The following is an 18,406-nucleotide window of genomic DNA, read 5'->3' on the forward strand; positions in this document are numbered from 1 at the left end:
CAATTAATGTAATAAAGCCTGTGCAAAATAAAATTTCTGAAATGGTGAAAAACATACCTTCTGATCTTTCTTCCCACCCTTCAGTGAAGACTATTACCATAGCCCTTCATTTAATACAGTGTTTCTTATAATATCCTGATAATGGAATATAACTTTTTCATGTTGTAAACCCCTAAGACCAAGGGTAATTTAGTGGCATATACCATGTTGTCCCTTTATAACCTAAACCTCTCATCTCTAGAGATACATATAATATCTTAGTACTTAGATATACCCAAAGAGTTATAGAGTTTGGGAGAAACAGGAAAAATTATAGCTATTAATCATTAAAAGGTAAAAGTACATGTTTAATGACAGGCTAAGAGTACATATATAAGAGAAAGATGTGTAGCTGGGTCTCATAATTACATTTCTAGATGACCTAATTTAGTATAGTAATCCAAGAGTTGTGAGACTTGAATTCAGTTTTTGCCAGTTTTATAAGTTATGTACAATAGAAGGAACAAACTTGGTTTCTAGGCCTGACTCTTATTTACTGGTTGGGTAGCCTTGGAAGATCTGTGTAAGTTGCTTCACCTATAGTATTAGGTTAATACTTTCCTTGCTTCACAGGGTTGTGAGCTTAAATGTGCCAATAACAAACATACAAATATCAGCTATTCTATGCACAGCAGTAGGAAATGGCATCTTTATGATTTATTGAGCACCTGTATTATATATTAACCAATGTGCTAGGCACATAAGATACAGAGATTCAAAGTAAAGAACATAACACCAAAAAGTCACTAGTGCTTATCCTGAGGGATTAGGGATGAGATTCGGAGAGTGATAAAGAGAGACTTTAACATTTACTGTCTATTGTGTATTGTTTGTTTAGTGTTACAAAGAGCATGATTCATGACTTGTATAATTTTTAAAGGAGAAAAAAGATTACTACTAATAATTCACATTTGTTAAGTGCTTACCATGCACCAAATAGTCTTCTAAATTAGGTTTCAAACATATGATCCTTAAATAACCCTAGAAGTAGGTTCTTAAATAATTTGTAAGAATGTATAGGGGACATAAGACCGAAAGGTTTGAGAACTGTTCAGGGCCATACAGTAAGATTTCCATGCAGTGTTTAAGGAGCAGCTGAGATTGAATATCAGTATGCAAGGTTGTGTGGTCTTCCTGCAGCAAACTGGGTTTAGGACTAGAGAAAGCAGGGGTATAGGGTTGGGGGTCTTCAGGTTAACGGGTTAGGATAAGAAAGCAAGGAAGTAAAGGATTTGGGGAAAAGATTAAGTGATTCACAATTGAACTTCAGCTTTACAGAAAGGAAATGAGTCTAGAAGAATACTGATGGTTTTATAGAACAGGAAAGAAAAGTGCACAGCCTCGATCACCATAAGGTTAGCTAGTAAATGGAGAGAGAAAGCCTGAAGGATAAGGAAATAAGTAAGTGGTTTGGTTAAACTGTAGAAATGTACAGGTCAGTTCTCATTAGCCAGGAATCTATGGCTTTTAACACCTGCCTTGCCCAGGAGCAGCCAAGCAAATGTTTAAGTCTCTAAATGCTGAGTCTAGTCCTCTTTCCACTCTATATAGTGCAGGTGGCTAACTGTAAACACAAAATGGTGTATAAAAGCAAAGTATTGTTATTATTTAAGATTCTTGAAAGAAAATGCTTTTAAAAATATGCATTTTTAATCCCTTTGATCTATACAGATTTCTAAAGTATTGGAAGAATTTGATGTTGAAGAACAATCAAGTACCATGTTAAAACGTCGCTTTCCCAACATTAAGATTATAGAATCTCGAGTAAAGCAACTGAAGAGTGAAGACCATGTAAGACAATTGTTTTCTTAATGACATTTTTCATTGTTGAGTCTTGATGAGGTTTTGCCTGCCTTCTTTTCACTCCGGCTCTACCACCAGCACTATTTTAAGTTTTTAACATGCAAAGGTTAGTGACATTGATTTACAGTATTAAAGAAAAAGTACAGATTTTGTAAGTTTACTGGAACTATATAATTAAATTTGGGATTTTAGTTGTCACATTTCAAATTACATTAATGTTTATAAAGTGTTCACTGTGTTCTGGGTACTGCATTAGGTGCCAGGATACAGTAGGGATAATATGAGGCGTCTGCTCCTAGTAACTGTCCATGTCAGAGGGAATATGAACATGCATACTATAATTATATTGTCATGTGAAAAACACAGTCACTGAAATACTATCAAAGCTCTGATATCAGGGATTTAGGAAGACTTCACAGAGAGAGTAAAATGAGCTGGGTATTAACAGATGAGTAAATTAAGTTACCCGGGTGGAAAGGGGCATTCCAGGAAGAGGAGATTGAATGTTCAAAGACCCAAAGAAAGGAAAAGTAATATGAAGAATAGAAATGTCAAAGGGATTAGGATATGGTTAAGTAAAGGAGATTGGCAATCAAGGCTAGAAGATAAGTAAATAAGATCCTGAAGGGTTTTTCATGTCATACTATTTTTGTTTTATATTTGGGAGAAATTGTAAGGTGATTTTAAGAGGGGGACATCTATGATAAAATTGATCTTTTTAAAGGTATTGATAGCAGTGTTGATAATAAACTGAGGTAGAACAAGTGGCTGGTAGCCAACAACCAAATTAGAAGGTGGATATGATGGTTGAAAATTATGTAAAGGGTCAGGAAATTTTGTACAGGCTCACACCTGTAATCCCAGCACTTTGGGGGGCCAAGGCAGGCAGATCACCTTAGCCTAGAAGTTTGACACTAGCCTGGGCTATAATTTGGGTTATGAATGTCTCATTGGGTATTAAGTGCTATGATACAATTTACCAAGGTTTGTAAATCAAACACTTGGCATAAACAACCCCTAAATCATTTGAACAAAGTAGGACAACATAGCAAAATCTCATCTCTACAAAAAAAAAAACAAAAATTAACCAGGCTTGGTGGCATGCACTTGTAGTCCCAGCTACTTGGGAGGCTGGGGTGGGAAGATCACCTGAGCCTGGGAGTTCAAGGCTGCATGTAGCTGTGATTTTGCCACTGCACTCCAGCCTGGGCAACAGAGTGAGACCCTGTCTCAAAAAGAATAATAATAATACATTTTAAAAAGTCAATTTAAAAAAATGATATAGGGCCTGAACTGAGACAGGGACAATGTAGTTGTAAAAAGTATGCCAGATTTGAGTGAGATTTCTACTATAAATTCAGCAGGACTCAATAACCCCTTACATGAGAATGAAGAAGGCAGTCTCAGGAAAGGATGTTGTTAGATGATTTACAGTATCCTCAGATGAACTTTAGGCAGGATGAGAAGTAGGTTTGTAGTTGTTTCTATAAGGCAGTTCTAATTTATAAATTCTAACTCATAGAGATGTGTTTTATCTCCTTTAGGGATAAAACATATATACCAAATTTGAAACACAAGTAATTTGAGAGAAAAAAGTAAGTAAAAGTACTGAGTTTTATCAGGAAAAAATAAAAAAATCTGAATCCCCAAACTAGAAACTATTATTAGACGAGTTCCTAATACGTATAGTGGTATTACATATTCCAAGTAATATCTTTGTCAATTTGTTTTGTAAATTAAGGTGGGCTCTCAAAATATATGCAATGGATTGTGAAGGAATTTGTATGTTAGGGCATTTGAATAAAACAGAGTGCCTCCTGATACCATTTGAAAAATATCTCACATGCAGTGCATGTCTGCCTTCTACTATCCATTGTCCTTTACATTTTTTTTTAAGTTTATTATAATTTATTTTATGTAACAATCGAGGAAGTTTGCAGCCATCAGCAGTTCTAGTTTAATTTCAGGTACAGGAATTTCGGAATCTCGGTGGAGCTGTTAGTGTAGCAAACCTTGTATGTAAAATACATGCATACTTTTGATAGCACATGTGAAAGTATCTCTCCAAAACTGACCTCATTGGTTTCATTCTCAGCAAATTGACCTGGACCACTCGATATGACTTTTATCGTGCCTGATATTAATGCATGCTCTCTTTTTACAGTAAATTCATGGTAATCAGATGATATCAATTTGATATACATGGCATCAGGGCCTTCACAGCCACTATAGGTTTTCTCCTCTCCATCCATTTTGTTCTTAGGAAATTTTGCTTTGCTTCCCCAGGAACTTCAGTATCCTGGTGAGGTGGGGATGCAGAGTGTGTTGCTCGCTTCTGTCTGGACAAAGTGTACTTTACATTTTTTGGTGAATTAGAGATAGTATGTTTTACTTTCACGTCTCCTGCCAAAAATTTACTAATGAAAATAGTTTTTGTGTTTGTTTTGCTGTTTTCTTTCATTGTTTGATATATTTACAGTGCATTATAACAGAAGACGGCAATCAGCAGCTAAATGTAAATTATTTTTTAAGTTTAGTCAGTACCTATCATTAACATTTTTCTTGTCAGATAAAATTCTAATGAGATTATCTGAAAGAAATGTATAAAATTTCTATATAGATTATGCTATGCTGGATTACTGATTTTATATATTTGTTATGCAACTGAAGAGTTAATTTGGGTTATAAATGTCTCATTGGGTTTCTTAAGTGCTATGATACAATTTGCCAAGGTTTGTAAATCAAATACTTGGCACAAACATTAACCCCCCTAAATCATTTGAACAAAGTTGAGCATCTGTCATAGTAGCATGCATTTATGTTTAAATGTTTTCTAAAGGCTACTATTTATATATAGTTTTTCACTCATTATTAAGGAACAAAAGCAATAGATCTCCGATATGTAGTTTTAGACCCATTTATGTTATTGAAAATTAATATAAATTTAAAACCAATACATGCTATGATTAAAGATTAACATTTTTTTTTTTTTTACTCATACTAAGGTATACCCCAAAAGCATTTGATTTGCTAGTAAAGTCATTATTTGTACTTAAGAATATAAATACTGGTTTTTTTTTTTTTAGGACTTCTAGTCTTTTTAGATTAAGAAGACATATTGTAATTTCTTGTACCACACACTGCTTTTCTGTACTCATAATAGATATGAAGGTATGATATGATTAGAATTACTAGGTCTTCTTACAGTTACTTCCCTTGAGATCAGAAATCTTCTTCAAGGTCTGTCACAGGTATAAAGAGAATGCTTAATTTAAAAATTTCTTAAAGTTTTGTTTTTAACCTGGGATCAACTACCTTTTCAACCAACATGGATTCTTGAAGTTTAATTCAAAACTTTGTGTGAATGTACTGAGGGAATGTGTTCTCTTTCCAGGTCCCTGAGGGGCGTGGTTTTAAGGGCAAGAATTTCCCAGCGCCATTTCCCCCTCCCATCTCTCTCCATCTGGGAGTTTTAACGGTTTATGTTTGAATTTCCTGGGCGCGGGAAGAGCTAAGAGTCAGTCAACCCAGCCGAAGTTTAAAGGAACTCCTTTCATTGGTCAGAGGAACTTGGGAAGGTGGGAATTTCTCCCAGGATAAATTCCCCTGCTCCTTTACCCATGCTGGATTTCCAGCTCTCTGGAATCCCCTCCCACATGGTGGGCGCTCTCTCCAGGATTTCCCCTCTGGAATCCCCTTCCACACTCTTCTGGAAACCTTTCTCTTCTTCTCCTTTCCTTCTCTTTTCTCTACCTAAATAAAATCATCTTTCTGCAACACTTCTTGGGTCCAGTATTTACTTTTACAAGCATATGGTGTACCTGCAGCAGCCCCACCGCTTATTCTTTTAAGAGGTTGGAGGCCAAGAACCCACAGGAGCTGTGCCTCGCCAGCACTCAAGAGAAAACCCGGTTACAGTACCTTTTTATTCAAGGAGAGAAAGACTAATTTCCAAGAGATTCTCAAAATGGTTCACGAGCTTAAAATGATTAAGAATAACTGGATTAGTGAATGCATTCTCATGCTTAGTTTTGTAACTGCTATAACAAAGGATTGAGTGCCACCATGAGGCAACCTTAATAAATTATGTTTTGCTTTTGCCTTATTGAATTTTTAATTTCAAGTGAATTGTATCCATGTTGATTATGTGTCCCCTTTTTCTTTCATTGTTTGATGTATTTACAGTGCATTATAACAGAAGATGGCAATCAGCATGTATATAAGAAACTCTGTCTGTGTGCTGGAGCTAAACCAAAGTTGATATGTGAAGGAAATCCTTATGTATTGGGAATCCGTGATACAGACAGTGCTCAGGTAACATTTTAAGGTTGGGCCATGAGAAGAAAAATAAAAGACTTTCTACATTTAAATTAAAGAGTTCCACTTAGAGTTCCTAAACTATAATGAGGCAGAAGGGAAATTTTTGTTCCATGACCAATAAACTTCAGAGGGGTTATGTTTTATTCCTGCCAATTTATTTTTATTTTTAGTTGATATTATTTTTGTTTTTAAGTTCATGCTGATGTGTTATCAGTATGAGATATCCCAGATATAATGACTGTGCTGAATATTAAAACTTATATTACACACACATTCATTACTCCGCTTTGGGAATATGTGATATGCAACCTAAATAATGTAAAAACTTTTCCAAAAAGGTAAAGCATATTCAAAATTTACTGATCTTATTCTCTAGCCCCCACTCCCCAAAGAAAAAGAGTATTCAAAAGATCTTTATGGTACAAAATCATGATATTATCATAGAACAGAAAAAGTCACTTGACTTATTGTTCTGCCCTAGGTAAACTATCCCAATAAGGTGAATCTTCTGTATTTGGAGCATTGTACAGCTTCTTTTGGTGATTTAATTCAGGGCTTATTAACCCTTATTGCCAAGAAGCTCTTCCTGGTTTCACAGTTTTGTGTCTAACCTCAAGTTTGTTGTTCTGTCTCATGACATGATGATTTTGCATCAATATAATATTTTATATTATGAAAAAATAATAATGTTTTCTTTCAACCTCTTAAATAATTAGGAATTTAGAGAAAATTAAATAAACTTGATTATCTTCTTGTAAACAATTTAAGTTCATATTATCAGAGATTGAGCTCATAACTGTTTCAGCTAGGTCTTCTACATACATGAACTCATTGAATCCTCATGATAAGCCTGTGTGACAATTATTACTCCCACTTTACAAATAGGAAACTGAGGTTGAGAGATTAAGTATGTATCTATACTAATTTAGGTATTAAGTTTATCAGATACACAATTTAAGCTTGTGCTTTTCAACTCTAGGTCCAGTGCTCTTACAGATCTTTCTTAAATTGCAGTGTCTTCAAAGAAGGACAAACTTAAATAAATTTTGGTTGTTTTTTTCTTGGAGAATTTAAAGAAGTCAACTTCAGTGAATGTTATAAGTTTGGAGATAAATTTAATAGACATTTAATAGAAACTTAGTAGCAGGGGGAATTTTTCTGTTCAGATGTCATTCTGAAGCAATGAGACTATTATATACTTTTGAAAGTGCCTGAAGAATTACCACTGGCTTCTCTAAGCTCATTGTGACCTTTTTTCTTGGGGGTGGAGACATCAATTTAGCTGTCTTAGAATGTTAATAACATTTTTTTCAGTAAAAGTTTGACATTATTGTGTGCCTGCTACTCCTAACAATTTTGTCTGTATCATTTCACATAATCCTTACAGAAACATCAGGATATATAGTCACTTATCATTTCCAATTCTAGTTGAAAGACCTGAGGTGCAGATAGGGTAAGCAACATGCCCAAAGTCATTTAGTTAGTAATTGCTTGAGCCAGTGCTTCCAGAGTCTGCTCTTAACCACTATGCTGCTGAGCTTCTCATTCCTAAAAGTTTTAAGTGTTGAGTAACTCTGGGGAAACTGTCTAGGTGAAAAGAAAGAGTAATTGATTTGGTCAAATAGTTGGGAATGTGGTAAGTTAATACTGCCTCCTGCTGAAATTCTGAAGTACTCTAAATGTAATGACCTAAAAGGAAAGGAAAATCAGGAGAGGCACAGCTATAAAGGCAGCTTGGGATAAAGCATAAAGGGGAACTTTTGTAATATTAATTGGGAGGATGTACCCTGGTAGAGTGGGAAAGTGAGATATCATCTTTTTTCCTTTATAAATTTAATAACGTATTTACATTTTTAGAATATTACCATTGAAGCCTCTTATTTCAGATATTACCCACTATTACAAAATATTACCTCATTATTTTCTTTTTAATATAGGAATTTCAGAAACAGCTTACTAAAGCTAAAAGAATAATGATCATAGGGAACGGTGGTATTGCACTTGAGTTAGCGTAAGTATACATTTTTAAATATGATAACATTTAAATTGTTTGAAAATAATTTGTTTTTAAATTTAGCAATTGCTTTGTGATTCATGTGATTGTTGGCAGACTAGGAAATGTGGTTTTTTTTCTGAAAATCAAAGATAAATATAATTTTCATATGTTTTCAAGGGGAAAACTCCACCTTTTTTTTTTTTTTAGCTCTTGTGGAATCCATAATTGTAGAAATTTTATTATAAAATAAAAATGTTTTGGGAATCCTTTAGGTCTCAAGGTGGCTGGCCAAATTTGGCCCATAAATGTGTTTTGTAAGCATATTCTGTATTTTAAAATAATTTAAATATTTATACCTTTTGAGATTTCTAGTGATAGCCTTCACCACTTTTTATTGCTTATATGGTAAATCCTGCTTCACTCATTTATGTTACCTGTCTGGCCAATGTAACCAAAATGTTTATAACTCCTGTTTTGGGATATGTGCTTCTTCAGCTCTTGGTTTTTGGAAGCTTGAGGAATGTGAACACATGAATTAATATGAAACATTTTCATCGTAAAGATGACATTACAAGTTCAAAAACCATTGAGAAATATCCCATTATGGCCTGCAGAAGATTGATTCACCTTATGATTTTATTCTCTACCAGATGATTGACATGAAATAGTCTGTATCTTTTTCAGGGCATAAAATTTGATTAAACCACAAAGAGGACAAATTTGAATTAAAATGAGGATTCTGCTAAAGCCATATCTTTGCTCACTTGCATTCATTCCAATTCTCAGACTAGGTTTTTGCCACTCTTTTAGAGGACCGTCTGTCCCAGTGGAAGCCTGTAAGAGTTCTCAAGTTGCCTGAGCACTATGGGTAGCAGTCATTATTATTATGAAGTTTGTAGCATTGTATGGAGAAGTGCAGAGAAAGAATCAAAACCAAAATGTGGCCAAGAGGGGAGAAGTATAGATTTATTTTAAATGGGGCTTCAAATCCTTGTGTATAATATATACATGACAGATGTTCTCCATCAGCTATCACCAAAGAATCACTTAATATTATTATGAATGTTATTATTTACATGTAAAAATTGTATGTTCAAAAATGTTCAGTCTTACAACATTTAATCCTATTCCTCATTTTAAGTTGGAGATTGAAGATTGTATAATTGGATAAAACTCATAATTTTATATTTAGTAAGCTTTTCTTTGGTAATTAAAAACGGATCCATATACTGTTATTTTCTGAGGTTAGGTCCACTGAATGATTAGTTCTTTGTCTGTCATGACACTTGGCATACCCATACCCTTTCTACCCTGTGTCTCAGTGAAACTAATACTAGTGTTTTTCATTATACATTTATTTCAGTTATTATCTGTTTTCTTATCTTTTTCTTTTTTTTTGAGACGGAGTCTCGCTCTGTTGTCCGGGCTGGAGTAGAGTGGCACAATCTCAGCTCACTGCAGCCTCTGACTCCTGGGTTCAAGCGATTTTCCTGCCTCAGCCTCCTGAGTAGCTGGGATTACAGGAGCATGCCATGATGCCCGGCTAATTTTTGTATTTTTAGTAGAGACAGGGTTTCACTATTTTGGTCAGGCTGGTCTCGAACTCCTGACCTTGTGATCTGCCCTCCTCGGCCTCCCAAAGTGCTGGGATTACAGGCTTGAGCCACCGCGCCTGGTCTGTTTTCTTTTTTCTAAGTGTAAGTTAATCCTTTCCTTTTCAAACACATACTGTTTTTCATAACTTCACAAAACTGTAATACCTCATAGTCTGTTTTTGTAGAGTCATTTTAAAAATGAAAGCAGTATTTCCCCTCTGTGTGTGATGATAATCTTCAAACCTGTGCATCTTGCTGAGAGAATAGTTTAAGTTAGTAAAAGAGGATTAGAGGGTGTCCTAGGAGGTAAATACTGAAGTTACATGTGGTTACTTGTAATAACTTCGTCTTCTAGTCAGTCATCAGTATGTTAAACTGCACTGATAGGTGTTATACTGTAATATTACTTTAAATATAAAAATGGTAATGTAGAGAAATTTCAAGTTTATAAAAAAGGAAAGGATTACATGATAACTGTATGCCTGTGTGGAAACTGAAATACAAACTTTATTACCAAATTTGTGTGTATTCTACTTTGCGTTGGTCAGTAATGCTATATGACCAGAGTAACATAAAATAGAATGTTCACCCAATTTGAATACTGGCGTAGGAGAACTGGAAAAATAAAAACTTATTAGATGAAGCAAGGAGCTCCTGTCACCGTATGTTGAAAAGTATGAGTATCACGTGACCTGGATTCAGATGTACTAAACTGTTTTTTCTATAATTCGTTTATTGATTAGTCTTGAAAAGTGGTATAACCTAACTATGTTATGTCAATCTGTGAAATAAAGATGGCAATACTTTGTACCATAAAGAAATGTGAAAAATTAATACCTTAATTTTTTAATTACAGTATTTTATAGTATTGCAAGTTTAGATAAAATCCTATTATAGTTAGGATGGCCATATATCTTGTTTGTCTGGGATTGTCCCCATTTCCACCAGTTGTACAAAAAATGATTATTAATAGCGGATAGTATCCCAGGTTGGATGATAAATTATGTGATTACCTTAATTATAATGGATTTCAGGGACTTTGTGAAATGAATATTGTTAGGGAAACCACTAATCAGTATCTAAACCGAGAATAAAATATCACTTGCCCATTACCTTATATTAGTGGTAAATACTAATAGAAGATGGCTCATATACCATATCCATTCCTTCCTTCCTCTAACGTCCTTAATCTTGATCCTTAAGATTTTTAGCTTCTAACTCTAGTTCTCTCCATTTTCTATCCCCTTTCATAATGTGCTTTGAAGATACAAAACATTCTTACCAAATAAGTGAAGATTTTAATATTATAGCTGTGTATTATCCATCCATTATTGATTATACTGTAACAGATTTTTTAAAAAGCACTGCTTAACCCTGGGAGCCCTAGGGATCATTCATATAATAACTATATTGTAGAAGTTGAACATTTTCTAATGATGTTCATTGTAATGAAATTTTACTTGATATTCAGTACATATATTTGTCACTTAAAGGTTCTTTCTACAGAACCTTTGTAAACTGCTTCAGTTTCTTCTTTTACTATTCTAATTTTTAATATCTTTAAAGAATATTATATTGCTCTTTATAATTAGTCTTTCCCAATTTGCCTTAAAAATGTGTTCCTTATTTTGCTTCAGGAGATTGTTATTTGCAAATACAAAGATTTTTTACTTAGACTTTTGAAATTACTGTTAGTAACTTTGGTATTGTTTTTAGATATGAAATTGAAGGCTGTGAAGTGATTTGGGCCATTAAAGATAAAGCTATAGGGAATACTTTCTTCGATGCAGGAGCAGCTGAATTCTTGACTTCAAAGCTCATTTCTGAAAAATCAGAAGCTAAAATTGCACATAAAAGAACCAGATATACAACTGAAGGTAAGTGTAGCATGTAGCTCATTAATTCTCATACAAACCTATATTTTTACAATATAGAAAAGGGCTATAAGAAAATTTATTGAAATAAATTTTGGAGATAGTAATATGGATATTTATGTATCTTTACATGAAGTTTTCAGATTTTCTATTTTATATTTATATATATGTGTATATATTTTATATATATAATTAAAACAAGAAATTTAAAATGCATTGAATAACTCAGCACATCTGCATCTTTGCAAACAGATGCTACATTTGGGCAACACCTAAAGTAGTTTTGTAAAAAACGCAGTGAGTTGAAAAGCTAATACAGACTTCATATTTTTTAAGTTTGATAGCTTAAAAAGCTTTTAGATTATAAAATTAAGCAAGAGTTTTGTACATTTTGGAGGTGCTAATAATTGACAAAATTATTAAAATTCAAAGGCTAATTTTCTTATCTTTCAGATTAACTGGTGTAACATCCAAAACATAAGTTGAGTGTGCTTATACTCAACACACGATTGAAAGATTATTTGTAACTCTACATCAGAAAAATATTAAAATAATGACTAAAATGATTAATATAGATAACATAGGTTAGTCATGCTGTAATATATGTATATATGTGAATCATTACATTGCCTAAATAAAAACTTGAACACTAACATAATTCTCTGCCTGGTAATTTTTATATTATTTAATTTCATCTCTTTAGGAAGGAAAAAGGAAGCCAGAAGCAAATCTAAAGCAGATAATGTAGGCAGTGCGTTGGGACCAGATTGGCATGAAGGCTTGAATCTTAAAGGAACAAAACAGGTATTTCTTCATAATAGTGATTGAACATGTATAAAAGTAATTTTAAATTCTTGAACCTTTTAATAAAGACCAGTTATAAATAGGTGGTCAACGAACTGCTAGGTCACTTTACTTAAAATCCATAGTGCTAGGAAAAGACTTCCAATCCACTTGGTCCATTTGGCCACCAAAGAAAACTGAATGTCAAAACATCTAAGACTGGATCTCAGCCTATGTTTTAACTCATGAGGTGTGGTATTGTTATATATATACAGTCATACCTTGAAGATATCACAGGTTCAGTCCCTGACCATCGCAGGAAATAAAATATCACAATAAAGTGAGCCACACGAATTTTTCAGTTTCCCAGTGCATATAAAAGTTAGGTTTATAACATACTACAGTCTACTAAATGTGCATTAGCATTATGTCTGAAAAAACAATGCACATTTAAAGGTATTTTATTGCTAAATATGCTAAAAATCATCTGAGCCTTTAGCAAATCATAATTTTTTTGTTGGTGGGAGGTTTTGCTTCAGTATTGGTGGCTGTGACTGATCACGGTGGTGCTTGCTGAAGGTTTGGGTGGCTGTAGCAATTTCTTAAAATAATGAAGTTTGGGTTGGGCGTGGTGGCTCACACCTGTAATTCCAGCACTTTGGGAGGCCAAGGCAGGTGGATCACAAGGTCAGGAGTTCAAGACCAGCCTGGCCAATATGGTGAAACCCCGTCTCTACTAAAAATACAAAATTAGCTGTGCATGGTGGCACACTGCCTGTACTCCCAGCTACTCAGGAGGCTGAGGCAGGAGCCTCCTGGAAGGGAAAGGGGTTGAAGGTTAAGCCAATCACTAGCAACCAGTGATTTAATCAGTCACCTACATAACAAAGTTTCTATGAAAACCCAAAAGGACTGGGTTTGGAGAGCTTCCAGATAGCTGAACATGTGGAAGTTGCTAGAGGGTGGTGCATCTGGAGAGGGCATAGAAGCTCCATGCCCCTTCTTATATGCTTTGCCCTATGTATTTCTTCATATTTCCTTTGTTACAACCTTGATAATAAACCAGTAAATGTAAGTAAGTTTCCCCAAATTCTGTGAGACGTTCTAATAAATTATTTGAACCTAAGAAAGGGGCTCATGGGAGCCCCTTGATTTATAGATGGGTTAGTCAGACCAACTGGTAAAACACCTGGGGCTTACAATTGGTATTGGAAGTGGAGGATAGTCTTCTGGGATTGATCCCTCAACATATGGGACCTGATGCTATCTCCAAGTAGATAATAACATCAGCACTAAATTGAATTAGAGGACACCCAGATGGTGTCCTGTGTAGAATTGATTGCTTGCTTAGTGTGTAGAAAACCCCCACATACACATTTGGTCACAGAAGTATTCTGTGTTGTGAAAGTATAGTAGGAGAAACTGAGTTTGTTTTTTCCTGTATCCTCTGACCAGGGATAGAGATCTTTATACCCAGACTACAGTGAATACACCTGTCCTCTTTTAATCTTTTCTTAAAGGTCACTTTAGATGCATGCAGTAAACTTATAAGTTATTAGATGGATTACAAATATACACTTAATATCCTAATTGGATAAGGAGATGATTTGCTTTTCCTCATTTTGTTAGATCGTTTTTTAATAGTTGTTACAAGGCTGTGAAATCTAAATGTTGTAAGAAACATGCATGCAGTCCTTCATTACTGTGCGTGATTTCTTTAAAGCATTGGTTTCGACTTTTGGCAGGTGGGAGTGAGGCTGGCTGCATGGTGTATCTAATTTTTGTGATGGAAATTACGCAAAGTCCCTTCTTTCTGTACCTTCAGATCCTAATAGTAATTATATTTTTAAACTGAGAACTTCAAAAAGCATTTATTGAGTATTTACTACCTACCTGGCACTTTATTAATGCTCAGGGATATAACAATAAGTCAAGACAGATCTGCCCTGAATAAATTTTTATAGTCCATAACTATTGTAATTTTTTTTTTTTTTGAGACAGAGTCTCGCTCTGTTGCCCAGGCTGCAGTGCAGTGATGCGATCTTGGCTCACTGCAACCTCTGCCTCCCTGGATCAAGCAGTTCTCCTGCCTCAGCCTCCTGAGTAGCTGGGACTACAGGTACATGCCACCAGGCCCGGCTAATTTTTGTAATTTTATTAGAGACGGCTTTTCACCATATTGGTCAGGCTGGTCTCAAACTCCTGACCTCAGCTGATCCATCCGCCTCGGCCTCCCAAAGTCCTGGGATTATAGGTGTGAGTCACTGTGCCCAGCAACTATTGTAATTTTTAAAGAATACACTTGTAATTATCAATGCAGCCTAGGCTAAAAAGCATTCCCTCCGTGCTATCTGCTAATGCAGCTACCAAATCTCTTAGGTGACTGAATTTCTGTTCACTCCTTTCATGTGCATAGAGAGATTTATTTTAGGGCACCCAATGTGTTTTCATTTACATTATAAGAATTATGTTTTCTATATGTTTCTACAAGTTTTTTCTTCATCATTAGTAACCCAGGTCATTCTTTCTGGAAGTATTATGCTAACCAGGGTTTTTTTAATTTTAGTTTTCTCGTAAGATTCACATTGAAACTATGTGTGAAGTAAAGAAAATCTACCCTCAGGATGAGTTTAGAATTTTGAAGAAAAAGTCCTTCACTTTTCCAGGAGACCATAAGTCAGTTACAACTGATACAGGCAAGTAATGAAATAAGACAAAAATATATATAACCACTTAATTAAAAACAAAGCAATTTAATCTTGCTGTGTTATGTTAAAAATAACTTCAGATTTCCATATAAAATTTAAACATGAAAAGTAAAAATAAAACCATAATTTAATAGCATTAAGTCACTTCATTTCACTCTGTTGTTTTCTGGTAAATTAAATTGTATAGGGCATTACATCTTACATAGAGCTCATAGTGTTTTGAACAACAATCAGAATAGATTGTCCATCAAAATGAAACAAAAACCTAAAGCTCCTAAAGGTGACGTGATTTCACCCAAATCTAACAGATTGAAAATGTATATTTTTGGGACTAAGATGCAGCTCTCCTAATTCCAGTTCCACAACTCATCTGAGAATTATCATAATTTGAAGAAATACACTCAGCTAACTAGCATATGAAACATTCTACTGAACTGAATTCTTTGAATTTTTTCCATAGGAAAGGGGAGTTTGAGTATGAATAGTGAGGGAAAACACCTAGTTGAACTAAACACTAAGTAGCGTGTAAAGTATTACTAAGGATTTTTAGAGAGGTAATTTAGAAACAATTAGATTTACTTTGTCAAAATTTTTGTGTCCAAATTTGAAGGAAAAACATTTAAAATGCCATGGTTTTAAAGTTATACCCAAATGAGATGATGCTAATTACATTAAAATTGCTTTAGCAAATAGGCCTCATAAAAACTGAGGAATGTGTTACAAAGTCATGTCTTGTCTTCCTTTTTCTTTCTGTCTTTGTCTTTAGTCATTGTAGTCACATACACTGCTGTGGTGGTTGTTCTATTTAAAAATAGTCTTTTTTTCTTTTTTTTCTTAAAGAGATATGGCCTGTGTATGTGGAATTGACCAATGAAAAGATATATGGCTGCGATTTCATTGTCAGTGCTACAGGAGTTACACCAAATGTAGAACCTTTTCTCCATGGTAACAGTGTAAGGTGAAATTTTTGTCCAGCTATGAATATTTTTGAAGTATTTTTGTGAAGATCTCTAGTTCTCAAACATTAATAATTATTATTTTGGTATACAACTGTAACTTCACATGCTTGAAAACAATTTGGTTATAACATTGTCTTGATTTACAGTATTTTTTACTGCTTAAAATCCTTACATAGTTACATCGTGGTATAAGTGTCATGGTAATGGTTCATAATGTACAACTTATTTATCTAAATGTTGGTAAGAAACTGATACCTCCCATGACTTCTCAAAAGTGATTCTTTTAGAGAAACCATCTTGTATTTTTTGCTTTTCAGCACTTGACAGTTACAAAAAAACAGAATGTTCTTTTGGTTATGGGTAGAGTAGTCAAATGGTTATTGGATACTTGTCATGTTGAAATTCTAAGAATTTTATGAGTCAATCTTAGTTGGAATTTGATCCATGGAAATTCAGCTTAGGTGTCTAAACTTTGCGGCTATTTTTCATTTTCTCATTAAAGATAAGCAAGCTAACGTTTAAAAATTTAATTTGTTCTTTTACTTTAGAATGAAAAAATCATGTTTCATTTTTCTTAACACTTAAGTTTATGAGGAACACTGTTTAGTTTGATCTAGGAGAAGATGGTGGCCTGAAAGTGGATGATCATATGCACACATCCCTTCCTGATGTCTATGCTGCTGGTGACATCTGTACTACATCCTGGCAGCTGAGCCCAGTCTGGCAGCAGGTAAGCTAGCATATGTGACCATATGCTTTTATCAGAGATTCTGTCTGAAAATAAAGCAGTTGTTACTAATATATCTAACTTCCAGTTTTCCAACATTTCTGCTTAAATAGGAAGCTAGCACAGAGTTGTTATATATATTTAAAAAAAAAAAAAAGCTAGAATTTTCCCTGTTTGGTAAGTTATTATTATAATGGTAGACTGGGATATCTTTTAATTTAAAAGAATATTTAGGTTATTACTTTGTTTTTCATTCTGATACGCTTATCAGCACTGTCTAATAGAACTTTCTGGGATGATGGAAATGTGTAATTCTGTACCATCCAGTCAGGTAGCCAGCAGTATGGCACATGATCACTTGAAATGTGGTTAATGTGATCGAGGAACTGAATTTTTATTTTTACCTACTTTTCATTAGCTTTAAATAGCTATATGTGGCTAGTGTCCAAAATTTCCCCATGTTGGACAGCACAACTTTAGATTAAAAAACAAAACTACTAAGATTGTAAATTATATAGATAAAGCATTCTATTTCTGGACCATCCTATTCTGTCCCTGTAGTAATTATTACTAAAAAATGTTCCTGGCTGGGTGCAGTGGTTCACACCTGTAATCCTAGCACTTTGGGAGGACAAGGCAGGTGGATCACCTGAGGTCAGGAGTTCAAGACCAGCCTGGCCAACATGATGAAACCCCGTCTCTACTAAAAATACAAAAAATCAGCTGGGCGTGGTGGTATGCGCCTGTAATCCCAGCTACTCAGGTGGCTGAGGCAGGAGAATCGCTTGAACCTGGGAGGCGGAGGTTGCAGTGAGCCAAGATCGTGCCACTGCACTCCAGCCTGGGCAACAGGAGCAAAACTCTGTCTCAAAAAAAAAAAAAATTCCTATAGTAAATGCCTTTCCTGAGCCTTAACAAGTCCCAACAGGCTCTAGACTTTTCCCTATCCTCACAGCTTTACCTACCTCCTTCTAATGGTGTAACAAAAATACCAGAGGAAGATAAAGACAGTGACCAGAAGTGTGAGGAGGGGCAGAGACCTAGAGACCTAGGTAGATGTTTGAGATCAAGGAACCCATCAACATTTATCTTTGTTAAAGACCAGCTCCACAGTTAGGGACATTATTCATTCAGATTAACTATGCAGTGTGAAGTAGTAGAAGAGCTAAAAGTATTTCAAGAGGCAGCACCATCATTTTGTGTTCTTACAGACAGTAGAGACATCAATAATAAGAGAGTGGTTCCACCCTTTTTGTTTCTAATCTGCCTCATTCTGTGTCATTTCTGTGGCAAGAGTATCACAAATTCTTAAGAGTTGGAGTTTGTGTGTGTGTTTTTTTAACATTTTTAATTCTCTAGGGTAATTATATTTTAATGTGTTACAATCTGAAAGACAGAAAAAAAATCCGAAAATAAAAAGGTGTCCCTTGTTTTGAGTGCACCTTATAGACCCCATTTCTTAGCTTACACAAGCAATAAAGATACTAATTAGTTTATGCAGTCCAAGATGCAAACTTTCACGCCACTCCTATTAGCTGTTCTCTAGTTGTTACTATGCTGTTTATTTTGATCCCTTGCCATAAACTGCCTTTCACTTCATCA

The 18,406-nt window shown here is 34.7% G+C and overlaps 2 protein-coding genes across 3 annotated transcripts in view; one reads left to right on the forward strand and one right to left on the reverse strand.

Moving 5' to 3' along the window:
- PYROXD1 (pyridine nucleotide-disulphide oxidoreductase domain 1) overlaps positions 1–18,406 on the forward strand; it is a 35,540-nt gene that overhangs the window by 6,281 nt on the left and 10,853 nt on the right. For both annotated transcript variants that reach the window (XM_012435689.3, XM_012435690.2), the window contains exons 3-10: positions 1,711–1,830; positions 6,028–6,156; positions 8,100–8,173; positions 11,470–11,630; positions 12,331–12,431; positions 14,977–15,106; positions 15,959–16,071; positions 16,685–16,807. In XM_012435689.3, coding sequence (XP_012291112.2) covers positions 1,711–1,830; positions 6,028–6,156; positions 8,100–8,173; positions 11,470–11,630; positions 12,331–12,431; positions 14,977–15,106; positions 15,959–16,071; positions 16,685–16,807 — 951 coding nt within the window. The remainder of the gene's footprint in view (positions 1–1,710; positions 1,831–6,027; positions 6,157–8,099; positions 8,174–11,469; positions 11,631–12,330; positions 12,432–14,976; positions 15,107–15,958; positions 16,072–16,684; positions 16,808–18,406) is intronic.
- LOC135275403 (elongin-C-like) lies at positions 2,411–7,117 on the reverse strand. The gene has a single exon (XM_064377326.1). The coding sequence runs from the start codon at positions 4,092–4,094 to the stop codon at positions 3,795–3,797; it is 300 nt and encodes a 99-aa protein (XP_064233396.1). The 5' UTR covers positions 4,095–7,117; the 3' UTR covers positions 2,411–3,794.

This window comes from Aotus nancymaae, unplaced genomic scaffold (genome assembly GCF_030222135.1).
Source record: "Aotus nancymaae isolate 86718 unplaced genomic scaffold, 86718_ANA_hifiasm-v0.15.2.pri h1tg000016l, whole genome shotgun sequence".
Lineage (NCBI taxonomy): Eukaryota > Metazoa > Chordata > Mammalia > Primates > Aotidae > Aotus > Aotus nancymaae.